The 24,464-nt window shown below is 38.4% G+C and overlaps 1 protein-coding gene across 2 annotated transcripts in view; it reads right to left on the reverse strand.

The window, feature by feature from the left end:
- Window positions 1-24,464, reverse strand: part of JMY (junction mediating and regulatory protein, p53 cofactor) — a 91,428-nt gene that overhangs the window by 58,972 nt on the left and 7,992 nt on the right. For both annotated transcript variants that reach the window (XM_066381693.1, XM_066381692.1), the window contains exon 2: window positions 5,514-5,687. In XM_066381693.1, the coding sequence (XP_066237790.1) occupies window positions 5,514-5,687 (174 nt within the window). The remainder of the gene's footprint in view (window positions 1-5,513; window positions 5,688-24,464) is intronic.

Genomic DNA, 24,464 nt, shown 5'->3' on the forward strand with positions numbered 1-24,464 from the left:
GCCTTTTGACCCAGCTATCCCACTTTTAGGAATATACCCCCAAAACACCATAGCACAGTTTGAAAAGGAGAAATGCACCCCCATGTTTATGGCAGCATTGTTCACAATAGCGAAGATCTGGAAACAGCCCAAGTGTCCGTCAGTGGACGAATGGATTAAAAAGTAGTGGTACATATACACAATGAAATACTACACGGTCGTGAAAAAGAAGGAAATCTTACTCTTTGTGACAACATGGATGGACCTGGAGTCTATTATGTTAAGTGAAATAAGCCAGGCAGAGAAAGAAAAATATTATATGACCTCATTCATCTGAGGAATCTGACAAACAATGTGAACTGAGGAGGGGAATAGAGACAGAGGTGGGATCAAAGGGTCCAAGAGGAAAGCGGACAGAGGGAAAGGGGATGATAGGCTGATAGGATGGGACAAGAGCAGAAAAACTAATCCTGGGGGGAAGGGGGGAGGGAGTTACAGAGAGGGGGACAGGGTGGATGTACTGGGGATCACGGGTGACATTAGAATCTACGTAAACACAATAAATTAATAAAAAAAGAAAGGAGTGAGGAGGAGAAAAGAGGAAAGGGGAAGAGGGGGAGAGAGGAGCAGAAAGGGGTAGGAAGGCGAGAGAGGGGGAGGAGAAGACAGGAAGAGAAAAGAAGAGAGAGGAGGAGAAAGAGAGGAGAGGGGGAGAGAGGAGTTGAGAGGGGGAGGGATGAGGAAAGGGGGGAGAGAGGGGGAGAGAGGAGAGAGGACAATAGAGGAAGAGAGAGGAGGAGAGAAGGGGAAAGGGGGAGGAGGGGTTGAGAGGAAGAGGCAGAGAGAGGAGGAAGAAGAGTGGAGAGAGAGAGAGAAAAAACAAGAACCATCAACTCACAGTTGCTTCATATATACCTTGACCAGGCAAGCCCATGGTTTTGAACTGGCGACCTCAGCATTCCAGGTCGACATTTTATCCTCTGTATCGCCACAGATCAGGCTATACTAGCTTCTTAAAAGTGGAAGCTTGGGCCTGACCTATGGTGGCACAGGGGATAAAATGTTGACCTGGAACACTGAGGTTAGTAACCCCGGGCCTTGCCCAATCAAGGCACATATGGAAGTCGATACTTCCTGCTCATCCCCACCTTCTGTCTCTGTCTCTCTCTCCCTCTCTCTCTATGAATAAAAAAAGAAATACAAGTATAAATTTCTCTGTAAGCACAACTTTAGCTTCATCCCTCGATGTCTTGTCAAAGGTTCAGATTGAAATTTTATGAGCCTAAGGCTATTCATTTCCCAGAAAGACAAAGATAGAATATGAATAGCCAAAAACAGTCACGGAAAGGAAAACCTCAGAAAAAAAGAAGTCCTTCCAGAAATGCTAATTAGCCCTGCCAGATTGTATTAGGCTTCAGACAGGGCAGTTGTTTATATACATGGGAGCACTTTAGGCTAGTAAAAAAAAAAAAGCATTTGTAATATGCCAAGTCAACAAACATCCTTTCTTCTGGCACATAAGAAAGCAATATTCCACCACAGAAAGTCCAAATATTAATAATACTAAACTTGATGCAAATATACATTCAGTTGCTTTCCCTACTTTACTTTGTGGTTTTGTTTGTTTTTTTTTTTTTTTTAAACAAAAGGTAATTGTTTAGCTCAGGGCACACAACATACACCATACTAATGGCACTAATGTCAGGATGAAATTTTCTTCTATTTTAGGCACAAATTCTATACCTTGATAACACAAAGCTTACTAAACAGATCTTACTAAATTAAGATTCAAAGATTTGCAAGTGTGTGCCAGAAGGATATTTTTATTAATAACCCTAGCCTAATTTATAACACACAAAAACACTTCGAAACACAGAAACAAATGCTCCAATTATATGTTAGTTGGCTGTAAATTATCTTCATAAGAACTACCATATTTACCCATGTATAAGATGTGCCCTTTTTCGAAAAATTTGGGGTCTAAAAATTGGGTTCATCTTATACCAGGGGTCAGGAACCTTTTTGGCTGAGAAAGCCATGAATGCCACGTATTTTAAAATGTAATTCTGTGAGAGCCATACAACGACCCGTGTACGTTACGCATTATCCAATAAAAATTTAGTGTTGTCCCAGAGGACAGCTGTGGTTGGATCCAGCCACAATGAACATGAGCGGTAGGAAATGAATGGATTGTAATACATGAGAATGTTTTATATTTTTAACATTATATTTTTTATTAAAGATTTGTCTGCGAGCCAGATGCAGCCATCAAAAGAGCCACATTTGGCTCGCAAGCCATAGGTTCCTGACCCCTGATCTTATACAGTGCTTGTAGACTTTTTTTACTTGCATTTCCTGCTTTTTCACACTTGTCTTTGCACTCATTGTTTCACACTTGTTCCCAGTATATTAGGATAGGTTACATTTTGCCATGTTCTGCCCAGAAATGGCTCAGAGAAGATTTCATACAGCGCTGAATTCAAGTTAAAGTCAACCCAGTTTGCAAATGTGAATGGAAATTGTGCTGCTGAATGTAAGTTTGTCCTCCTCCAACTGAGAACTCAATCCGAGACTGGCTATGGGAAGAAGAAACTCTACTGAAAACCTCATGACAGAAGAAGGCCATGAGAGGCAAGTCAGCAAAATGGCCTGATTTAGAGGGAATTGAAGAAATGGATTGAAGAGCAAAGGGCATTGGAATTCCTCTGTTCACAAAGATGGTTCAGCATGAGGCAAGAAGAATTGCTGATGGAAGTTACTGATTTCAAAGAACAACACAATGAGTGCTTCAGGCTCATGAAACAGAATGGACTAAGCATGTGTACATGCACCAGACTTGCCGAAAAGATGCCTGAAAGCTATGAACAGAAGGTCCTTGAATATCATCATTTTGTCATTCAATGTCAAAAGACACATCAGTTTGAGTTGAGAAAAATTACAAATATGGATGAAGTCCCCCTTCCATTTGATGTCCCACATTAACAGAACTGTTGATAAAAGGGGGTGAAAACTGTAACTGTGAAGACAAGTGGACATGAAAGAGCCATTATACAGCTGTTCTAGCTTGTTGTGCTGACGGAACCAAGCCGCCTCCTATGCTGATTTTCAAATGTAAAACAATGCCAAAAGAAGACATTCCTCAAAGAGTGATTGTCTACGTTCATGACAAGGATTAGATGGATCAGGATGGGATGAAGATCTGGTTTGAGAAAATGTGCAGGAGACCAAATGGGCTCTTACAGAAACCTGCCCTATTGGTGCTTGATCAGTTCAGGGCACACATAACAAAAGACACAAAGAAGATTGCTGCAGAGCAAAAACCAAAACTTGCCATCATACCTGGAGGCCTGATATCCCAGCTCCAACCACCTGATTTCAGTATTAACAAACCCTTCAAAGCTGCCATGAAAGAAAAATGGAACGAACAGATGAAGTCTTCTGGGGACAATTTGACACCAGCAGGAAGAGTAAATAAACAACTATAGGAGAAGTTTTACTGGGGTGAAAAGATCCTGGGATAATATCCAGACTGAGATCACTGTCAAGTCATTTAAGAAATGTGGCATTTCAAATGTTATAGATGGAACGGAGGCAATATACAAAGACAGTGATTCATCATCAGACACAGATGAGGGCAAGCTAATGGATGGGAGTATTGACAATGATGAGGAGTTGTACAAATTTTATGATGAATAAAACTTGAATTCAGTAACTTCATGTAATATGTATTTTTTCAAATTTTGGACCCCAAAATTAAGGTGCATCTTATACAATGGGAGATATGGTAAATATTTCTATGGCAATCATCCACACAGTAATACACAGTAGTATAAGATAAAAAATAGTTTTTAAAACTACTTATAACAAATACTTTACCAAGTCAATTATAATTGCTTTTTACTGAGTATAAATTTTCTAAATTATAGATAACAAGTAACCAGTAATGCAACAAAAACAAAACAAACAAACCAATTCTTTGGGATCAGAAAGATTGAATTGAGTATGTACCAGGTCTGCCACTTACTGACTGGCTATGAACACATGAAATAAATCATCCTAATCCAATATTAGTTTTCTTATCTACAAAGCAGGGACAGTAAGAGCACCTACATTATACAGCTACTGTAAGAATTAAACGAGCTATTTTACATTAACAACACCATTTAACACCCTTGTCTGATACTGTATGACCTCACAAACTAAATCTAATACTTTGATTTAAAAATTCACAAGAAGAGTAAAGAACAAAAGCGTAGTCACAGTTGACTGGGCAATCAGGAGCAATATTATAAAAATAGAAAAACAGTAAAATACCACACTTACCTTTAAAAAACTTACAAATTTAAATATTTTGTTGTCCATTCCTCCTCACCTATACCCTGCCTTCCCAAGGAAAATAAGTGATGTTAGCGGACAACACAACATGACAAGTAGTTTCAATCATTTGCTAATGTTAATACTCAATACAAATATTGATATAATATGAAAGTAAAAATGCAGATTCTGATAGCTGAGCTGTATAAATTATGCCTGCTAAACACTGTAGCTTAGTTTAGGAGTGAGTGGAGCCTCCATGTCACTCAGTTTATTCCTGGCCTTCCAGTCAAGTTCTCAATGGACAAACATCTATAGTTCATTTAAGAATGTGGAGGATATGCTAGTTTCTAAAAATTAGTGCTTATTAACAACTTAACTACTTTAACCAAAATGCCAAGTTGATGATAAACTGACCGACAAACCAGTATTTTTCAAAAGTAATAATAAAGGAGAGTGTCAATTGTATGAGAGAGTCTGTGCCGCTCAGTATTTCCTGATTCATTAGTAAAGGGGAAAAAATACAGACATGCTTTATCATAATTTTTCAAATATACTACTCATTCCTGCTCAAAATCATAAAGTTCCCAGATTAATTGCTAATTTCTCAAATACACATTTCTTATAATTTGTTCCAATTTAACCTATTATGCAAAAACATAGTTTTCATTTTATAGTTCAGCAACATTTCCATGTGAATTTAGAGTAAATTATTCGAGGTCAGCTATAAAACCAAATCCTTAAACACTGGCCTCAAAATATGTAATATCTACTTTACACATGAAAATTCAATGTCATAAATTTTAAAGCTCTACCATTAAATTCTTGTAACTTTCAAAACAAGGTCTTCCCAAAACAAATGTTCCAAAACTTCTGGTAAAGGAGTCTAGGACTTGCAGGTACCCTAAACATTAAAAGGGAGACAGGAGTAGAGAGAGAAGTGAGGAAAGGGGGACAGGGATCTCTTACTGTATTTACAACTGTACTTTCTAGGCTGTTTGTTCTCTCTGGCTACTCAGCAGAATTGCATTTTGAGATACTTTAAAATCAGGGGTTCAGGCTATATATTATATAATCCAAACCTACCAAACTAGAATTTTGGGAATAAGAAACCAGTTATGTACTTTTTTAAAAAGTTCCTCTAGTAATTAAAATGCATGGCCAGCCAGGTTGAGAACTATGAAAGAGGTAGGCTACTATTTAGTTTTTTTAAAAAATACCTTGATCTGCTGTCTCCGTAGCATGGCAAGTTCTCTCATGTCTCGGAATGGCTGTAGTAAATACTGATAGAGTTCAGTTGTGGCTTCTGCAAGGCTGCTGTAGGCTTCATCCTCCATCTGATACAAGCCCAGAAGCTCCACCATGCTTTCTGTATTCCTGTGCTTGTCCAAGAGCTGTGGGGCAAGAGAGTTTCAGTACAAAGAAACCCAATTATAACAGCATAGAAATACTTTCTTTCTGCTCCCTATCAAGAAGAACTGGGAAGCCTTAAACAATGAAGCAAGAAGGAATGAAAAACACCGACTGCTTTTTATCACGCATCTCCATGCCTCAGATCTCTTATTCAAGATTACTGTCTGAATTATCCTTTTCAAACTGTTTCAACCATATCATTCCTGTCCTCTGTATTTTTTAGGACTCAATACTATTTATTTGCCTAATTAACTCTTTAAAATTTTTTTCACGATCTAGTACCTTTCTCCATATTTATAAAAAAAAATTTTATTGCTGATCTACAGAGTAGGTATTAACTCTTGCCAATATTATTTTAGAAATTTCCCCAAAATCTTCTTGCCACTCTTCTCCCAATTTTAAACACAGTAGCTTCCTTCAAATCCATGCCTTTCACTTCCTTCAAAATCTAGGTTAAAAAAAAACAACAACCCTCAACTCTACTGAAAAGTTGGACTGACTTTAACAGATGTCTATATAACCCTTACTTTGCATTCACTGGTACTCATGTATGTATTATATCTATGCCTGTATGTGCACCAATATATATTTATTCATCACTCCTCAACAAATATGGACTGAGCACTGGGCTAGGAGCTAGGCATACAAAAACATTGTCTCTTTCCTCATGGAGGTCACAGTAACAAATGTTGTGAAGATTTTTTTTTGTTTTAAAGGATAAAAGTAACACATCTGCCCAGAGGTTCAAAATTCTGTAATTCTTTCTCATACCTAAAGTTTCCACTATTATCTTCCTTTCCCAACTTCTTCCTTTAGCTATCACATTTTGTTATACAAATCATTACAATGAATTTATACTTCAGATTTACTTCATGCCCAGGTTCTTGGACCAAAGTGCAGCAGCATCTGGGCATTTAGTGTTCTGCCTACTATATCATTAATAGTCATGGTAAATCAGATAGTAAGTCAGATCATTTACATTAAAGTGCATTTGTAACAATAAGAGTACCTTATAAATATTTGTTATCATACTACTGTTTCAAGGCTATTATAATTCCAACTTTCACTGCTAATATGGATAATTTCTACTTCTAGTATCCTATTAGACAAACTCTCCCCCTGATAATAACTATAAAACCTAGGCAAAATATTATAAAACAAGTACCTCAAGGCACTGTAGAGTGGCCCAAAATAAGTAAATATGAGAGAAGGTATCAATACTTGGAAGAAGGGAAAACTCTAAGTGAGATTTAATTTACGGCTTTTAGCCTGGGGGAGTGGCTGCCAGAGGAGGAAAGGAGTGTGGCTAAAACACAGACAGATGCCCACAGTCGTGGCGGCATAAAGAATCAGAGAACAGAGTTGGGAACAATCATGGCAGGTACAAAGTAAGGGGAGAATACTGAAAGGAAAAAACCAAAGGAAGAAATCCCAAGTGTGTATATAAATAAAGTCTCAGGCTGATTACTGAAACTAGGATGCATAGGATAGGCCAGGGGTCTCAACTCAACTCAGCATGTGGGCCACAGAGCAAGATCACAGCCGTTCGGCGGGCCGCACTAGGTCTACAAAAGGCACCTGTTACACAACACTTTTCTCACTGCAGTTGAAAACAAATCAGTACAACAAGCACAATCGTACATGCAGTTTACAGTGTCACAAAACGACCAGAAACTGTAGTTCGCATCACAACTGCTGTTAACTAAGCTAATATCTAGCTAGGATGCTAGAGAAATGAAAAATACAAGTAGGCCCCTAGGCTTACTTAATTTTATCAAAAATATTTTGAACTTCGTGGATTAGTCTGCGGGCCGCACAAAATTGTTTGGCGGGCCGCATGCGGCCTGCAAGTTTGAGACCCCTGGGATAGGCTCTAAGCACTATAGCTAAGTATAAAAACTTAATATCAGCTGCTGTCCTCTACAAGGAAGGCAGAATTTGCAGTTTTGAACTAATTAAATTAACTGTGTGAAAACAAAACTGTATAGATGAGGGGTAGTTAACCTTTTCATACCTACCGCCCACTTTTGTACCTCTGTTAGTAGTAAAATCTTCTAACCACCCACCGGTTCCACAGTAATGGTGATTTATAAAGGAGGGAAGTAACTTTATAAAATTTATAAAGCAGAGTTACAGCAAGTTAAAATATATAATAATAATTACCAAGTACTTTATGTCGGATTTTCACTGTTTGGCAGAATAAATCTTTATAAAACAACCTACTATATATAGTTAAATCTATCTTTTTATTTATACTTTGGTTGCTCTGCTACCACCCACCATGAAAGCTGGAACACCCACTAGCGGGTAGTAGGGACCAGGCTGACTACCACTGGTATAGATCAACACTTTCTGGAGGAATATAACACAATCCAGAGGCTCTACTAGGTATCATTTATAATGTCCAGAATACAATCCAAATGTGAAGATCTATAAAGAAATGGGAAAACAAAACTTAATACTCCAAAGGCAATCAATGGAGACCAACTGCAAGATGAAACATCTGGATTTAGCAAAGATTTTTAAAAAGTTACTATAACGATGCTAATAGATACAAAGAATATATGCTCATAAGAAAACATAGAAAAATCATGAAAGAGAAAAAGAAACTTTTAACGAAGGACATTCTAGAACTGAAAAATAGAATATCTGAACTAAAAATTTTCTTGATATAGAGTCTAGCAATAGAGAGAAAAAGAGTAAGTGAACTTGAAGACAGACTAAGAGAAAGTATCCAATCTAAAAAAGAACAAAAAAAAAATGAACAAAGCCTCAGGGAGCTATGGGTCAATAATACTAAAAGGTCTAAGATACATTTAGTTGGAGTTCCAGAAGAGGAGAAAATGGGACAAAAAAAATTTCATGAAGAAATGGCGTAAAAAACCCAAGGTTGTTGAAAGACATCTAAAGTGTGTCCGTAAAGTCATGGTGCACTTTTGACCGGTCACAGAAAAGCAACAAAAGACGATAGAAATGTGAAATCTGCACCAAATAAAGAAAAAACTCTTCCCAGTTTCTGTAGGATGTTGTGGCAGCATGTTCAGATGATGACATAACATCGTGCATACAGCGGAGCAGCCCATGACCATGCCAGTCGAGATGTGTACAGTACAGAGAAAGTTCAGTGTGTTCTGTGGCTCACTAAATTTGAATCCATGACCAAAGTGCAACGTGAATATCAGCGCATTTATAACGAAGCGCCACCACATAGGAATAACATTACTCAGTGGGATAAGCAGTTGAAGGAAATCGGCAGTTTGGTGGAGAAACCCCGTTCTGGTAGGCCATCAGTCAGTGACGAGTCTGTAGAGGCTATACAGGATAGCTACCTAAGGAGCCCTAAAATATCTGTGCGTGAGCCCACATCGAACTGCACTGAATAGGTATGAAACTGGAAGAGTTTTCCTTTTATTTGGTGCAGATTTCATATTTCTATCGTCTTTTGTTGGATTCCTGCGACTGGTCAAAAGTGCACCATGACTTTACGGACACACTGTATTTACATATTCAAGAAGATCTGAGAATCCCAAGCAGTAACCCAAAACTAGGACTATAGTCGAACTACTGAAAATCAAAGATGAAAGAGAAAATCTTAAAAACAGTCAGAGAAAAATAACACATAAAGAGCAAGCATCCATATGAATGCTGACTTCGAATCAGAAACAATGAGAACATATGGCAGTGGTGTGACATCTTGAGCTGAGAGGAAAAAAAAGAAAAAAACACCAGTCAATCCAGAATTCCATCCCCCCCAAAATACTCCTCAAGAATAAAGACAAAATAGACACATTTCCAAATAAATAAAAACTAAGAGACCTAAATTAGCACACTGATATTTTAAGAGTTTTTTTAAGTTGTTCAGATTGAGGGGATGATACAGATGAAAACTTGGATTTTCAGAAAAAGAATAATATTGGAAATGATAGATAAATGAAATATAAAAGATTATTTTTCTTCTCTTAATGTCTATAAAATGCATGAGTATTTAAAACAAAACATTTTAATGCTATACTGTGGAATTAATAATGTATGTGACTATAATCCATACGACACCTAGAGTTTAGAAGGGCAGAAATGGAGCTATGCAGGCACACATAGATTCTAACATTTAACATAATGTGGTACAATATTAATTTTAAATAAGTACAGTATAATCTCTATGACAACCACTAAAAATATAATAATGCTGGGAAGTATAGGTAAAACGCTACAAATTAAAGTTGATTATAAAATATAGTAAATGTACCTAAAAGAAGGCAAGAAACAAGTTAGAAATAAAAACCAAATACAAACAAAATAATCCTAAAGATAACCTTGTCAAAAATTACATTAAATGTAAATTGACTAAAACATTAATTTAAAGCTAGAGGTGTCAGAAATAAATAGTAGGAAGCAAACAGTAAAGCATAAGGCCGGAGGGACATTATTAATTCCACATAAAGTAGATTTCAAGGTATAGAGTACTACCACAGACAATGTACAATACTCCATAATAGCAAAAGGTCAGTTCATGAAGAAAATGTCAATCATAAATGTGTACATACCTAACAAAAGAGCTTCAAAGTACATGAAGCAAAATGGACAAAATTTAATAAAGGAAAAAGCAGTCAGAGAATTGGAGAGATTAGCACTCCTCTTTCAGCAACTGACAGAACTGAAAAAAATTGGGTAAAAACAAAGATGTGAATAATGTTTACATGAACCATCCTAACCTAATTGACATTTATGAAAAATTAACACTCAGCAAATGTAAAATATATTCTTTTTGAGTGCATATGTTATATAATATCCAGACAAACCATATGCTAGGCCATAAAACAAATTTCAAAAAGTTTAAAGGACTGATACAGAGTGCATGTTTTCTGATCACAATGGAATTAAAATATCTGAAAAATCCTCAAACACTTGGAAATTAAACATCATATTACTTATTTTATTTTTTTTTTTTATTTTTTTTTTTTTTCTTTTTTCTGAAGCTGGAAACGGGGAGAGACAGTCAGACAGACTCCCGCATGCGCCCGACCGGGATCCACCCGGCACGCCCACCATGGGGCGACGCTCTGCCCACCAGGGGGCGATGCTCTGCCCATCCTGGGCGTCGCCATATTGCGACCAGAGCCACTCTAGCGCCTGGGGCAGAGGCCACAGAGCCATCCCCAGCGCCCGGGCCATCTTTGCTCCAATGGAGCCTTGGCTGCGGGAGGGGAAGAGAGAGACAGAGAGGAAAGTGCGGCGGAGGGGTGGAGAAGCAAATGGGCGCTTCTCCTGTGTGCCCTGGCCGGGAATCGAACCTGGGTCCTCCGCACGCTAGGCCGTCATCATATTACTTATAAAAAACCTACCCATCAAAAGAATGATTCACAGGAGGTATTAAGAAAATATCTTGAACTGATTAATAATTAAAATAAACCTATCAAAATGCATAGGACAATTTCTAGTTTATCAGGTAAGAATCCTGGAAGTCATCGCTCCCATCCACATTAAGAACAAAATTAGCCTGACTGGTGGTGGCCCAGTGGACAGTGTCGACCTGGGTCACTGAGATCCTAGGTTCAAAATCCTGAGGTCCCCAGCTTGAGCACGGACTCATCCAGCTTGAGTGTGAGGTCGCTGGCTTGAGCACCAGAAAGATCATCAATATGATTCCAAGGTCACTGGCTTGAACAAGAGGTCCCAGGTTTGGCTTGAGCCCCTCAGTCAAGGCACATATGAGAAGCAATCAATGAGCAACTAGTGACACACCTACGAGTTGAGTTGATGCTTCTAATCTCTCTATCCTTCCTGTCTTTCTGTGTGTCTCTTTCTCCAGGAAAAAGAAAAGACTGTAGCTATCAGAAAGATAATAATGAGATTAAGGACAAATGGAACAAGAAAATAAACAAAAAAGCCACAATGATAGTCCTTATGATGAAGTATAAACTATCCTTTTACAGTTTTAAAGGAAACAATTCCCTCCTTACAAGAAAATGTACATTCACAGAAGCCCTTTTTCCACTTGAAAATGGAACACTTTCTTTGAGATGATTTTCTACAAAGTTTTAGGAACAGCAGAATTGTTAAAAGAATGAGAAAAGAACCCAAAACAGTAGCAATATTTTTCAATAATAAAGTTCCCAGTCACTTACAAGTGATCAAATGCCATTATTCAACTATAATCCTCATACACTAGGTTTTTTTGAGCTCTTCTAACAGAGACAACTGAAGTAAATGTAATGCACCAAACAGTTGATACTATTTTCTGCACACAAAAACAAGTCACTATATGTTTATTAAGTCATAATTCCACTCTACACCACTATGTGCAATCAACAAATCAGTTATTCTATTCAAATATTAACACATTTATATTATATATTATTTCCCACATACGTTTTATCCTTAAACAGAACAGTACTTTACAAAGCTATTATGCAGCAACTAAACTTAATACTCTTGCAGAGAAGCCGAAGGCATCTCACTTAACTTTGCTAATTTATTAATTTGTCTTCTTTGCTATAAAGTTTCATGTTTTTCCAACATTACAATACCTTAAAAGCAATTATAGCTTCCATTGCCAATCTATTTTAATCTAAGTTTATCTGCAAATAATCTTAAAGGAAACACATTTTAAAACTTTAAAAGATACAGTTTACTAAGCATTACTAGTCCCCAAACTATAGCCTGTGGGTCGCATGTGGCCCCCTGAGGCCATTTATGCCCCCCCTCCCCCTGGCCGCACTTCTGGAAGGGGCACCTCTTTCATTGGTGGTCAGTGAGAGGAGTACTGTATGTGGCGGCCCTCCAACGGTCTGAGGGACAGTGAACTGGCCCCCTGTGTAAAACATTTGGGGACCCCTGCATTAGACGTTTTAGTCTGAACCATCTCCTATAATTCGTGATAAAAGAACTGGTAAAAGAACATAACCACTAACCAGTTATACTAACATAATTTAATTTTCTATTTTGCTTACCCAAACTGATGAAATTCAGGTAATAAATTTGAGCTGCTGATATTTGCAGGTCATATAAACTGTAAAATGTGTTATAACTAATACACACCAAAAAAAAAAGAGTAGAAAGAAACTGGAAAGAGGCCTGGCTGGGTAGCTCAGCTGGTTAGAGCATCGTCCCGACATGCCAAAATTAAAGGTTCAAACCCTAGCAGAACACATATAAGAATCAACCAATAAATGTATAAGTAAGTAGAATAACAAATAGGTATCTATCATTACCCCCCCCCCCCCTCAAATGAAGTAAAAAAAGAAATTGGAAAGAGAGTTGGATTATTTAGGATTAAGGCTATTTGAGTGTATAGAGAAAGCCTGGATGTAAAGTGTGGAAATGCAGGTTTGCTAAATTTAAGACGTCAATGATGGACACAGACTGCATCAGAATGTAGATGGATCAAATGAGAATACATGCTCACAAAGGATGATTTCACAAGGGCTCAAGTACAACCAACACAATAGAAAGATGCACAATACAGATGCAGAGGAAAGAAAAGACAGGCAGGGGACAGAGGCCCAGAAAGTAGACTGAAATTATTCTGCTTCAAAAGTTGACCTCTCAGCCGGCGCCAGCCGAGTACCTCAGTTGGTTAGTGTTGTTTATCCCAATATGCTGAGGTTTGTGGATTCAATACATAGTCAGGGCACATACAAGACCAACCAATGATAGCATGAATAAGTGGAACACCAAATTGATGTTTCTCTCTGTCTCTTCCCCTTTCTCTCTCTAAAAAAAAAAATAAATAAATAAAATTTTTTTTAAATAAGCTGACATATCTGTCATCGAATTTTAGAAAGTTAAATTGAAAAGACAATGAAATGGAAAAACATTCCATGTTCATGGATTGAAAGAATCAACATATTTAAAAATGGCCATATTACCCAAAGCAACATACAAATTTAATGCAATTTCCATCAAAATCCCAATGTCAATTTTTAAAGAAATAGAACAAAAAATTACCAGGTTTGTACAGAACCATAAAAAACCCCAAATAGCCAAAGGAATCCTGAGGAAAAAGAATGAAGCTGGAAGAATCACATTACCTGACTTGAAATTACAGAGCCAGGATAATCAAAACAACATGGTATTGGCAGAAAAACAAACATACAGACCAATGGAACAGAATCAAGAGCCCAGAAATACATTTTTAAAATTTTCCTTAATTGAGAAATGGGGAGGTAGAAAGACTCACTCATGCGCCCTAACCAGGACCCACCCAGCAAGCCCCCTACAGGAGATGTGCTGCCCATCTGAGGCTGTTGCTCTGTTGCTTGGCAATTGAGCTATTTTAGTGCCTTAGGCGAGGCCATGGGACCTTCCCTCAGCCCCTAGGGTCAACTTGCTCTAACTGAGCCATGGCTGTGGGAGCAGAAGAAAGAAATAGAGAGAGAAGGAAGAGGAGGAGAGGTGGAGAAGTAGATGGTTGAGTCTCCTGTGTGCCCTAACCAGGAATTGAACACGGGATACCTACACACTGGGCTGACGCTTTACCAGTGAGCCAACAGACCAGGGAGAGAGCCCAGAAATAAAACCACATATATATGGACAAATCATCTTTGACAAAGGAGCCAAAAACAGTGGAGAAAAGAAAGCCTCTTCAATAAATGGTGCTGGGAAAATTGGGAGCCACATGCAAAAGAATGAAACTTGACTACAGTTTGTCTCTTTGCACTAAAATTAATTCAAAATGGATCAAAGACCTAAATATAAGATCTGAAACAATAAATTACATAGGTACTAAATTCATGGACCTTGGCCGTAGAGAACTATTTATGAATTTGCCCCAAAGGCAAGGGAATAAGGGCAAAAATAAATGACAGGGACTGTATCAAACTAAAAAGCTTCTGCACAGCAAAAGAAACTAACAAAACAAATACGCAGCCAACTAAATCGGAGATGATATATATTTGCAAACAGCTCTGATAAGGGGTTAATATCCAAAATATACAAAGAACTCACAAAGCTCAGCAACAAACAAGGAAAAAATCCAATTAAAAAACAGAGAGAGGACCTGAACAGACACTTCCCCAAAAGGACATATAAATGGCCAACAGATATATGAAAAGATGCTCATCTTCACTAGCTATTCGAGAAATGAAATAAAAACTACAATGAGATACTACCTCACACCTGTTAGATGAGCTATTATCAACAAGACAGGTAATAACAAGTGTTGGAGAGGCTGTGGAGAAAAAGGAACCGTCATCCACTGCTGGTGGGCAAGCAAATTAGTACAACCATTATGGAAGAAAGTATGGTGGTTCCTTAAAAAATTAAGAATAGAATTACTATATGACCCAGAAATCCCTCTGCTGGGTATATACACCCATAACTCAAAAACACTGGTATGGCCTGACCAGGTGGTGGTGCAGTGGATAGAGCATTGGACTAGGATGCGGAAGACCCAGGTTTGAGACCCGGAGGTCACCAGCTTGAGCGCGGGCTCATCTGGCTTGAGCAAAAACCAAAACAAAACAAAACAAAAAACCTCGCCAGCTTGGACCCAAGGTCGCTGGCTCGAGCAAGGGGTTAGTTACTTGGTCTGCTGAAGGCCTGCGGTCAAGGCACATATGAGAGAGCAATCAATGAGCAACTAAGGTGTCGCAACAAAAAACTAATGATTGATGCTTCTAATCTCTCTCCGTTCCTGTCTGTCTGTCCCTATCTATCCCTCTCTCTGTCCCTGTAAAAAATAAATAAATAAATAACAATTATTAAAAAAAAAACAAAAAAAAAAACAGAAAAAAACACTGGTACATAAAGACACATGCAGCCCCATGTTCATTGCAGCATTGTTCACAGTGGCGAAGACATGGAAACAACAGAAATGCCCTTCAATAGAGGAGTGGATAAAGGAGATGCGGTACATATATACAGTGGAATACTACTCAGCCATAAGAAATGATGACATCGGATCATTTACAACAACATGGATGGACATTGAGAACACTATAGTGTGTGAAATAAGTAAATCAGAAAAAGCTAAGAGCTGTATGACTTCAGACATAGGTAGGATATAAAACTGAGACTCATGGACACAGATAAAAGTGAAGTGGTTACCATGGGGAGGGGGAAAAGGTGTAAAGGGACAAATATAAGGTGACAGAAAATGATCTTTGGGTGATGGGTACAACAACATAATCAACAGTTCAAACACTACAGAAATGTTTACCTGAAACCTATGTACTCTTATTTGATCAATGTCACTGTTAAATTTAATTTTCTTAATAAAATAAAATAAAAGAAATTTTATAAAGTTATTTTACTCTTTAGATTCATTTATTCCCTCATTCATTCATTTGTCTGATTTAATCCTGATAAGACTAGGCTTTTAGCCTATGAGGTCTCAATTATTGATTCTTGAAACAAAGCTCTACTTGTTGCAAAATTTCTTTATGGCAAGAACCCACAACTTTTATCTGGTTCTTAAAGGAGTCAGTGACAAGTTAAAATCCTTTTTTTTTTTCATGATTCTATTATCACTGCAAGAGAAGCAGCAAAAACACCCTGTGCCACTTACTGCTTTCTCCAGTGCTATTCAACCTGATTTCTAACCCAGTAACCAATTACAAATATAGAAGGAGAGGAAGACCTACTGTGCTTAATTATGGAGTCCCGAGTCCTTATCCTGTATACCTTGCCAATTACAATTCAAGGGTCATCTCTCTGACTTCATGATTATAGGACTGCTACTATGCTTGAAGATCTTGGAATAATTTTTGAAGTCCCAGATTAAAAATCAGAAGCTAAAGTCTCCTGTGCATAGTTTCATAAATTTCTCATCTCTAAGATGTCAAATCCAAAACTGAATGCCTTATATATTTTTTTCTTAATTAGGAAAATGTTTAAGAAACAACATAATACACAGATACTATCATAGCAATGAAACTGGACCTACATCCCTGGGAACTCGAACCTTAGATCTACCAGGTCTGTTTCTTCAACTGACTAGTAAGAATCAATACCACACAAATTTTCCACATTAACAAAGCGCACTGCTCAATTCTATTTCTGTATTAATTACTGATTATTTGCTAATAACTGTTAATGCTGAAATCCAGTTTTAGAAAGTGTAAAGAGCTAGTGACATTAATGACTTATACTGATAATTATAAAAACTGATTTTCAGATTCTTTGTGTCAAATACGACTTCATTTAACTCTTGGAAAAAAAAAACATGCTTTTATTTAAAAAGTTAGCTACATGCAAACATGTCATGTACAAAAAACAATTTTAAAACAGATCAAAGAATATATACTGAGTACCTAACTGTGTAAAGAAGCACTGGGGAATTTGAGCCATTAGGAAGAAACATCATCCATCTTTGTTTCTTAGGGACGTATAGTGGATTTTAAAGGGCAGGAGGGGCCCATAAAGAGAAAAACACAGGGCAGCAGTTATGGATGATATCAGCTGTATGTAACATAAAATCGCTCTAATCTCTGAATTTCTAACAGAATCTCCTCTGGTTTCTGACAGTGGTCAGAAACAACTTTCTAAAGGAGAGGCATCTGATCTGGCCTTGAAAAGAAAGGTTGAAGACAAGCCAAAAAAGCAAGATATTGAAGGGAGGGCATTGTATATGGTGAATTCAGTGAACAATGGTTAAAAGAGCTTGGCTAGAATAATGAAAGGTTCATATAGAGAAGAGAAAAAGCAAGACTGGCAGGCTAAGCCAAATGACCCTGAATGTTAGGTATTTGGATTCGTTATATAGGAATGGAAGAGTTCATGGGGGGGGGACGGGGGGGGGGGACGGACAAAGTATAGAAAGTCGACATTGAAAGGAAGATACAGGAAGAAAGCAAAACCAGTCTAGGGATGAAAGAGTGAGGTACCACACTAAAATGGCTGCAGAAGCAACACAGGAAAGCAGAAACTAATGCTGAATAAGTATGATTCCAAAGGTCTTCAGTTCTAAAATTTGTATTTAACATTTCTGAATCATTATGCATTTACAAATCAACATGTACATAAAACACAGTGCTGCTTTGGCCACAATGAACAGCTGCAAAATTGATCATGTGTCATAAATAATGAGAACCAATACACAGCAGATTTGAAAGAACTGAACAGTTCTGAGAATGGATGGAAGAGAAGCATGGCCAGGGAAACAGCAAAGACTCAGATTAAAAGCACTGCACAGACAGAGCAACAGACCAACTGAGGGATCGCAGGTGGAGGATGCGTTCTGGATAAATAACATGAATAGGAGAACATCAGGACATCCGGGTGCAAAGGAAAGTGGGAAGTGCAGGACTTAGAGCTTTGGGATTAAGGATGACCACAGGGCTGAAGGAGAGTACAATTTAGTATCTTAACATGCCAGGGGCACACACACAAACATATACAGAATTAAAAACAACCTATTCATATATTACATAGAAAATGAGTAAAAATCAATAACTTTTAAAAAGTCAAAAACTGTATCTCCAAAAACCATGACCTACAGAACAACAGTAATGTGCTGTACCCTCCCCTCTACCAATTTTTTCATTGTACTTTCCAAGATGGCTACTCGAACCTAAAGGTATTTCAGTATATCCAGCCCTGCTATACTTTTCAGGTCGTTATTCTAGAAAAGGGGTTTATGATTATATACAGGAAAAAAACTGTTTGCATTTACAGTGTTGTTCTTTGGTAAAGATTGGGGTAAGCTGCCCTGGCTAGTTGGCTCAGCGGTAGAGTGTCGGCCCAGAGTGTGAAAGTCCTGGGTTCAATTCCCAGTCAGGGCACATAGGAGAAGCGCCCATCTGCTTCTCCACCCCTTCCCCTCTCCTTCCTCTCTGTCTCTCTTATCCTCCCACAGCTAAGGCTCCACTGGCCTGGGCGCTGAGGATGGCTCTATGGCCTCTGCCTCAGGCACTAGAATGGCCCTGATGGCAACGGAGCAACGCCCCAGATGGGCAGAGCATAGCCCCCTGGTGGGCATGCCGGGTGGATCCCGGTCAGGTGCATGCAGGAGTCTGACTGCCTCCCTGCTTCTAACTTCGGAAAAATACAAAATGATTGGGGTAAGCTTGGAACATATTTTATATAAATGGCTTCACATTTCAGAAAGTGAACATTATGAGACTAGTTCAATTAGCCAGCTTACCTCTATTTATATACACAAGTCAGAGGTGAGTTTAAAGCAAAATCTACATCTAATCATCTAGACTTTGTACCCTAAAGTGCTTGACCTTCCCTGTAAGAAGAAAACTTACAAAATCCAATATTACATCTATAGAAAAATTAATTACATTGTTTATAATAATTAAGAAAACACTAAAGGAATGCCCAATTGTTTTAAACCAGATTAATTTTCCACTCTCTGAACCAAATACAAATGGCAATTTTCAAATAAACTGACTTGTAAAAATATATATATATCAGCATTTGCAAATACCTAATTCTCTTCATAAAAAATAAAATTTTGAATCCTTGAAAAACTAAATAACCTGACCAGTGGTGGCGCAGTGGACAGAGCATCAACCTGGGTCGCTGAGGTCCCAGGCTCAAAGCCAGAAGATTGCCAGCTTGAGCACAGGCTCACCAGCTTGAGTATGGGGTTGCTGACTTCAGCATGGGGTCATCGAAATACCCCATGGTAGCTGGCTTAAGCCCAAAGGTCACTGGCTGAAGCAAAGAATCTTTGGCTTGGCTTGGCTTGGCTGCCCCCCCACCTCCCCCACCCCCCCCACCCCCGGCAAGGCACATCTGGGAAGCAATCAATGAACAACTAAAGTGAGGCAACTACAAATTGATGCTTGTAGTTGATGACAATATTTTAAATGGTAGTTGGGATTCTTAACCACACAATTTAAAAATAACTGTTCAAAATAGAGGTAAATTTGTACACATGCAATGAAAAATATTAGAATACAACATTTTGCAAGAGCAAGCAATAAATTACTTATCAGGAAAAAAACAAAACACAATAATCCCTGGCAGGGCAGCTCTGCTAGTTAGGGTGTCATCCCAATATGCCAAGGCTGCATGTTATATCCCCAGTCAAGGTACACAAAGAAATCAACCAGTGAATTCATAAGTAGAACGATGTTTTTCTCCCTCTCTCCTCATTCCTCTCTCTAACACCTACCAATCAATAATAAAATACTGGTCAAAAATAGACAGCACATAAAAAAAAAGGCAAGTTCAATTAAAAAGAACAATAAAATAGTCTTACTTCAAGTTTTAGGTTCCACAAGGCTAAATGCATAGAGTAAAACCTGCTCAAGAGCCAACTCCAAGGTCCTCTAGGGAGCCAGACACTTTAGAACACACTATTTACAAGCATCTAGACCAGGGCTAGTCAACCTTTTTATACTTACTGCCCACTTTTGTATCTCTGTTAATAGTAAAATTTTCTAACCACCCACCGGTTCCACAGTCATGTTGATTTATAAAGTAGGGAAGTAACTTTACTTTATAAAATTTATAAAGCAGAGTTACAGCAAGTTAAAGCATATAATAATAATTACTTACCAAGTACTTTATGTCAGATTTTTGCTAAGTTTGGCAGAATAAATCTTTATAAAACAACTTACTATAGTTAAATCTATCTTTTTATTTATACTTTGGTTGCTCCGCTACTGCCCACCATGAAAGCTGGAATGCCCACTAGTGGGCGGTAGGGACCAGGTTGACTACCACTGATCTAGACAGACTTCACTGTGAACTGGCATATAATTTCCTCTTACTAAAATAATGGATGTTATTCATTCCCACAAATGTTTTTTAAAGACTTTATTTATTCATTTGATAGAGAAGGGGGAGGAGCAGGAAGTATCAACTCCCATATGTGCCTTGACCAGGCAAGCCCAGGGCTTTGTTGTTGTTGTTGTTTTTTGTATTTTTCTGAAGCTGGAAACGGGGAGAGACAGTCAGACAGACTCCCACATGCGCCCGACCGGGATCCACCCTGCACGCCCACCAGGGGGCGACGCTCTGCCCACCAGGGGGCAATGCTCTGCCCCTCCGGGCGTTGCTCGTTGTGACCAGAGCCACTCTAGAGCCTGGGACTGAGGCCAAGGAGCCATCCCCAGCGCCTGAAGCCCAGGGCTTTGAACCAGCAACCTCAACGTTCCAGGTTGACGCTTTATCCACTGCACCACCACAGGTCAAGCCATCCTCACAGATTTTTCAAGTTTAAATATTGCTACTCTAAAGTTAATTCTAGCTCCCTTTCTCTTAATACTTCATTTCTTTAACCCTACTTGTCATAACCTTTTCATTTTCATTTAGCAACCCCAATACCAAAATTCATATGACCTAAAACAAAAGAAAATAAAAAGGCAGATTCCCAAATGAAAATAAAACAAGAGAAGTTAATGTCCTTAACTACTTTCCTCTCCCACCTAGCCAGAAAAATTTAGCCAATAAGTAAGGCAATTATTTAGTAACGTTATAACGGAAAGAGGATGATAATATGAACTATTTGATGTTAATGAACTAATTACTTGAAATGGGAACAAACAGTGACAGGGAAGAGGTAGAATTTAGTTCTTAGTTTGCAGGGGTCTCAAACTCGCGGCCCACCCAACAATTTTGGGCGGCCCGAAGACTGGCCCGCAGACTAATCCACGAAGTTTGATTAGTCTGCGGGCCGCACAAAATTGTTGGGCGGGGCCCACGGGCCGCGAGTTTGAGACCCCTGGTTTAGAGTATACCAAATGTCCTCGAGTTTTACTGTAGGAGGAAAATGTATTCAGAAATGTTTTGGAAAGAAAATAAATTTTCTTTAAAGATATATCTGTGAACACTTTTAATGAAAAAATATCACATAGTCCAAACCAATTCACCTGTCATAAGCTTAATATAAAATAGAATTTGTAACAGAATATTTAAACATCAGTATAACATTTATTCTTCCTGTGGTTACAGAAAAAAAAAATCTTTTTATTTATTCATTTTTTAGAGAGAGGAGACGAGAAAGAGAGAGAGAGAGAGAGAGAGAGAGAGAGAACACGCACGGGGGAGGAGCAGGAAGCATCCACTCTCATATGTGCCTTGACCAGCAAGCCCGGGATTTCGAACCGGTGACCTCAGTATTCCAGGTCAATGCTTTTACCCCCCTGAGCCACCGCAGGTCAGGCCAGAAAAAGTTTTTATGAGTCTGTATAAGAAAGACGTGCATTTTGTCTCACACTAGAACCTTATGTATCACACATGCAGGTACAAATTTAAACTAGTCTGCTTTGGGATTACAAGGTTTTCTAGTCACAGATAACATTGTTGATTATAGTACATGTATATAATCAAGGTTTATCAAAAAAGTCATCAGACAGCCACTATTAGTGTTTTTGTCCAGTTCTGACATTGACTATGCACTTCAATTTGACAATGGTTGAGTTTATCAGCCTCCCTCTCTTTGTACAGGGATGAAAATAGCCCAATGGTAAAGAAAGCAGGTGCGAATCTGTCAGGCTTGGATCTGAATCAGGTTCTACTACTAGATGTTATCTTGGGGAAATTTATCTAATCTCTTTGAACCTACTATTTCCTCTAGTGCAAAATCCCTACCTCTTAGGTTTGATATGAAGATTAATATAAACAAGAGTTAACATTTACCCCAAGTATTGACTGTTCTTAGTGTTTTACATAAAACCTATTTTTAAATCACTTTATGAGGCAGCATTATTCTCACTTTACATATGAGGAAACTAAGGCTCTGAGAGACTGAGTTAGGTGCAAATTCACAAAGCTGTTAGAGGAGCCAGGACTCAAATTTACTTGAACCCTACCCCTTAACCTCTATCTACATGAAAACTGAGATAATATACTTAAAGACCTCCCCACAGTGCTTACCCACAGGAAGCACTCAATAAAGGTTAGTTACTGGGATTATTGTAAACAAGAATCTCATATAATTCTCTACACATAGGTAGCTCCAGTAATGACCTTGTTAGTGTCCATAAAAGACAGAGACTTACCTAGATAAGAAGGTGAAAGAGGAAGAAAGGCTTAGAGAAATAATTTTAATAAGTAAACATTCATTTTGTTAGTGTAACTTCAATAAATTACCAAAAACTGATGGGAAAAGCAATTTTAATATTGAAACCATAAGGAAACACACACAAATTTTAAGCACAGCTAAGGAACAAAATGAGAACAAGAAAACAAACACAAAAATAGGAAGAAACACTCCTCCTCCTCCCTCTTCTAATGCCCTCTGCATCCAAAAATGAATTAGGGCTTTTTCAAAGCCTACAAACTCTAGTAACATTAGAAAAGCTATGATTGACTTGGACAGTAACATCAGGTCACCTAAATCTGGACACAAGCACATAAAACAAGTGGCTCAAGTCCCTACTATTGCCACATTGTGCCTTTAAACTACCCTAAAATCCTTAAAAAGGACACTGTAACTTCATTTTACAAACAGGACAACTAAAGCCAAAGGATGGTAAGTAACCTAAAATGAAGAAACTAGCATCAGAATTAGAACAAAACCACGGATTTTCCTGAACCAAGCCCAATAAACTTTCTTTCCACTAAGCATCAATTAAAGACAGTGTAGTTAGACACTTCTGAAAAAGTACTCTACCTCAGCTAATTCCTATCATCAGGATGACCTGGTAACCAATTTTACTTTCACAAAGAAAATGACCATTCTTGTTTATCACTGTCTTTTCCCATTGCCTGCATTACTTGAAGGCATTATTTGTTGATTAAACTAAGCCCCAAGATATCACCCTCAAACCTTAAAGTTACAAGTAAAATCCCAAATCATTAAAGAAACTTCATATATTTATTTTTCTTATCAAGCGAGAGACAGGGAGGCAGAGAGACAGACTCCCGCATGCACCCTGACCAGGATCCACCTGGCAATCCTCATCTGGGGCCTCTGCTCCTCTGCTCAGCAACCAAACTATTTGAATTATTTTAGCACCTGCCGGGAGGCAAGGCCACGGAGCAATCCTCATTGCCGGGGGCCAACTTGCTCATTGGGCCAACTTACTCATCCAAACCATGGCTGCAGGAATAGGGTGGAGGGAGGCAGAAAAAGAGAGAGGGAGAGAGAGAGAAGGGGAGTGGAGGATGGAGAGCAGATGGTCGCTTCACCTGTGTGCCCTGATCGGGAATCCAACCCGGGACTTCCACAGGCCCCGCTGATACTCTACCTACCGCGGAGCCAACCAGCCAGGGCCTATATTAATTAAGACCATTCTCCTCTATAATATGTCTAGTTCATCAGACCTCTTTATTTCATAGTTTATTCTACAAAAGCCTCACTAGTCTGAAGAGTCAACTATATGCAATTATGACCATATAAAATTTTAAATTCAAGGACAAGTTTAAAAAGACAATTCCCCACATCTAAGAAAATTCATAAAATATTGCAGCTTTTTGCTGAACAAATTCCTCTCTGGTTTTAGTAACTTAGACACTGTGTTAAGGTTTCTTGGTATTTACAGACTCCTACAAAAATCTTGAAAAGCCAAATGAACTTCACCACATCTACCCCACCCCCCAAAAAAGCACCCAGAATTATGGTATTATTTAGTCTTCACTGTCCATGCTTCTTTCCCTTGCAATTTAATTTTTCTCCTATCAACAACTGAGGGGATAGGTCAGAATCAGAGGGAGTGGATTCTGGCTTATTAAAGAGTAAAAGAAGCCGAATAGCTAGATTGCTTAGAGCATCATCCTGACTTGCAGAGTTTGCCAGTTTGATCCCTGGTTAGGGCACATACAGGAACAGATCTATGTTCCCCTGTCTGCCTGTGTGTGTCTCTCTCCCCCTTCTTCTCTCACTAAAATCAATCAATAAAATTTTTTTTAAAAGA

The sequence above is a fragment of the Saccopteryx leptura genome, chromosome 4 (genome assembly GCF_036850995.1).
Source record: "Saccopteryx leptura isolate mSacLep1 chromosome 4, mSacLep1_pri_phased_curated, whole genome shotgun sequence".
In the NCBI taxonomy this organism is placed as follows: domain Eukaryota; kingdom Metazoa; phylum Chordata; class Mammalia; order Chiroptera; family Emballonuridae; genus Saccopteryx; species Saccopteryx leptura.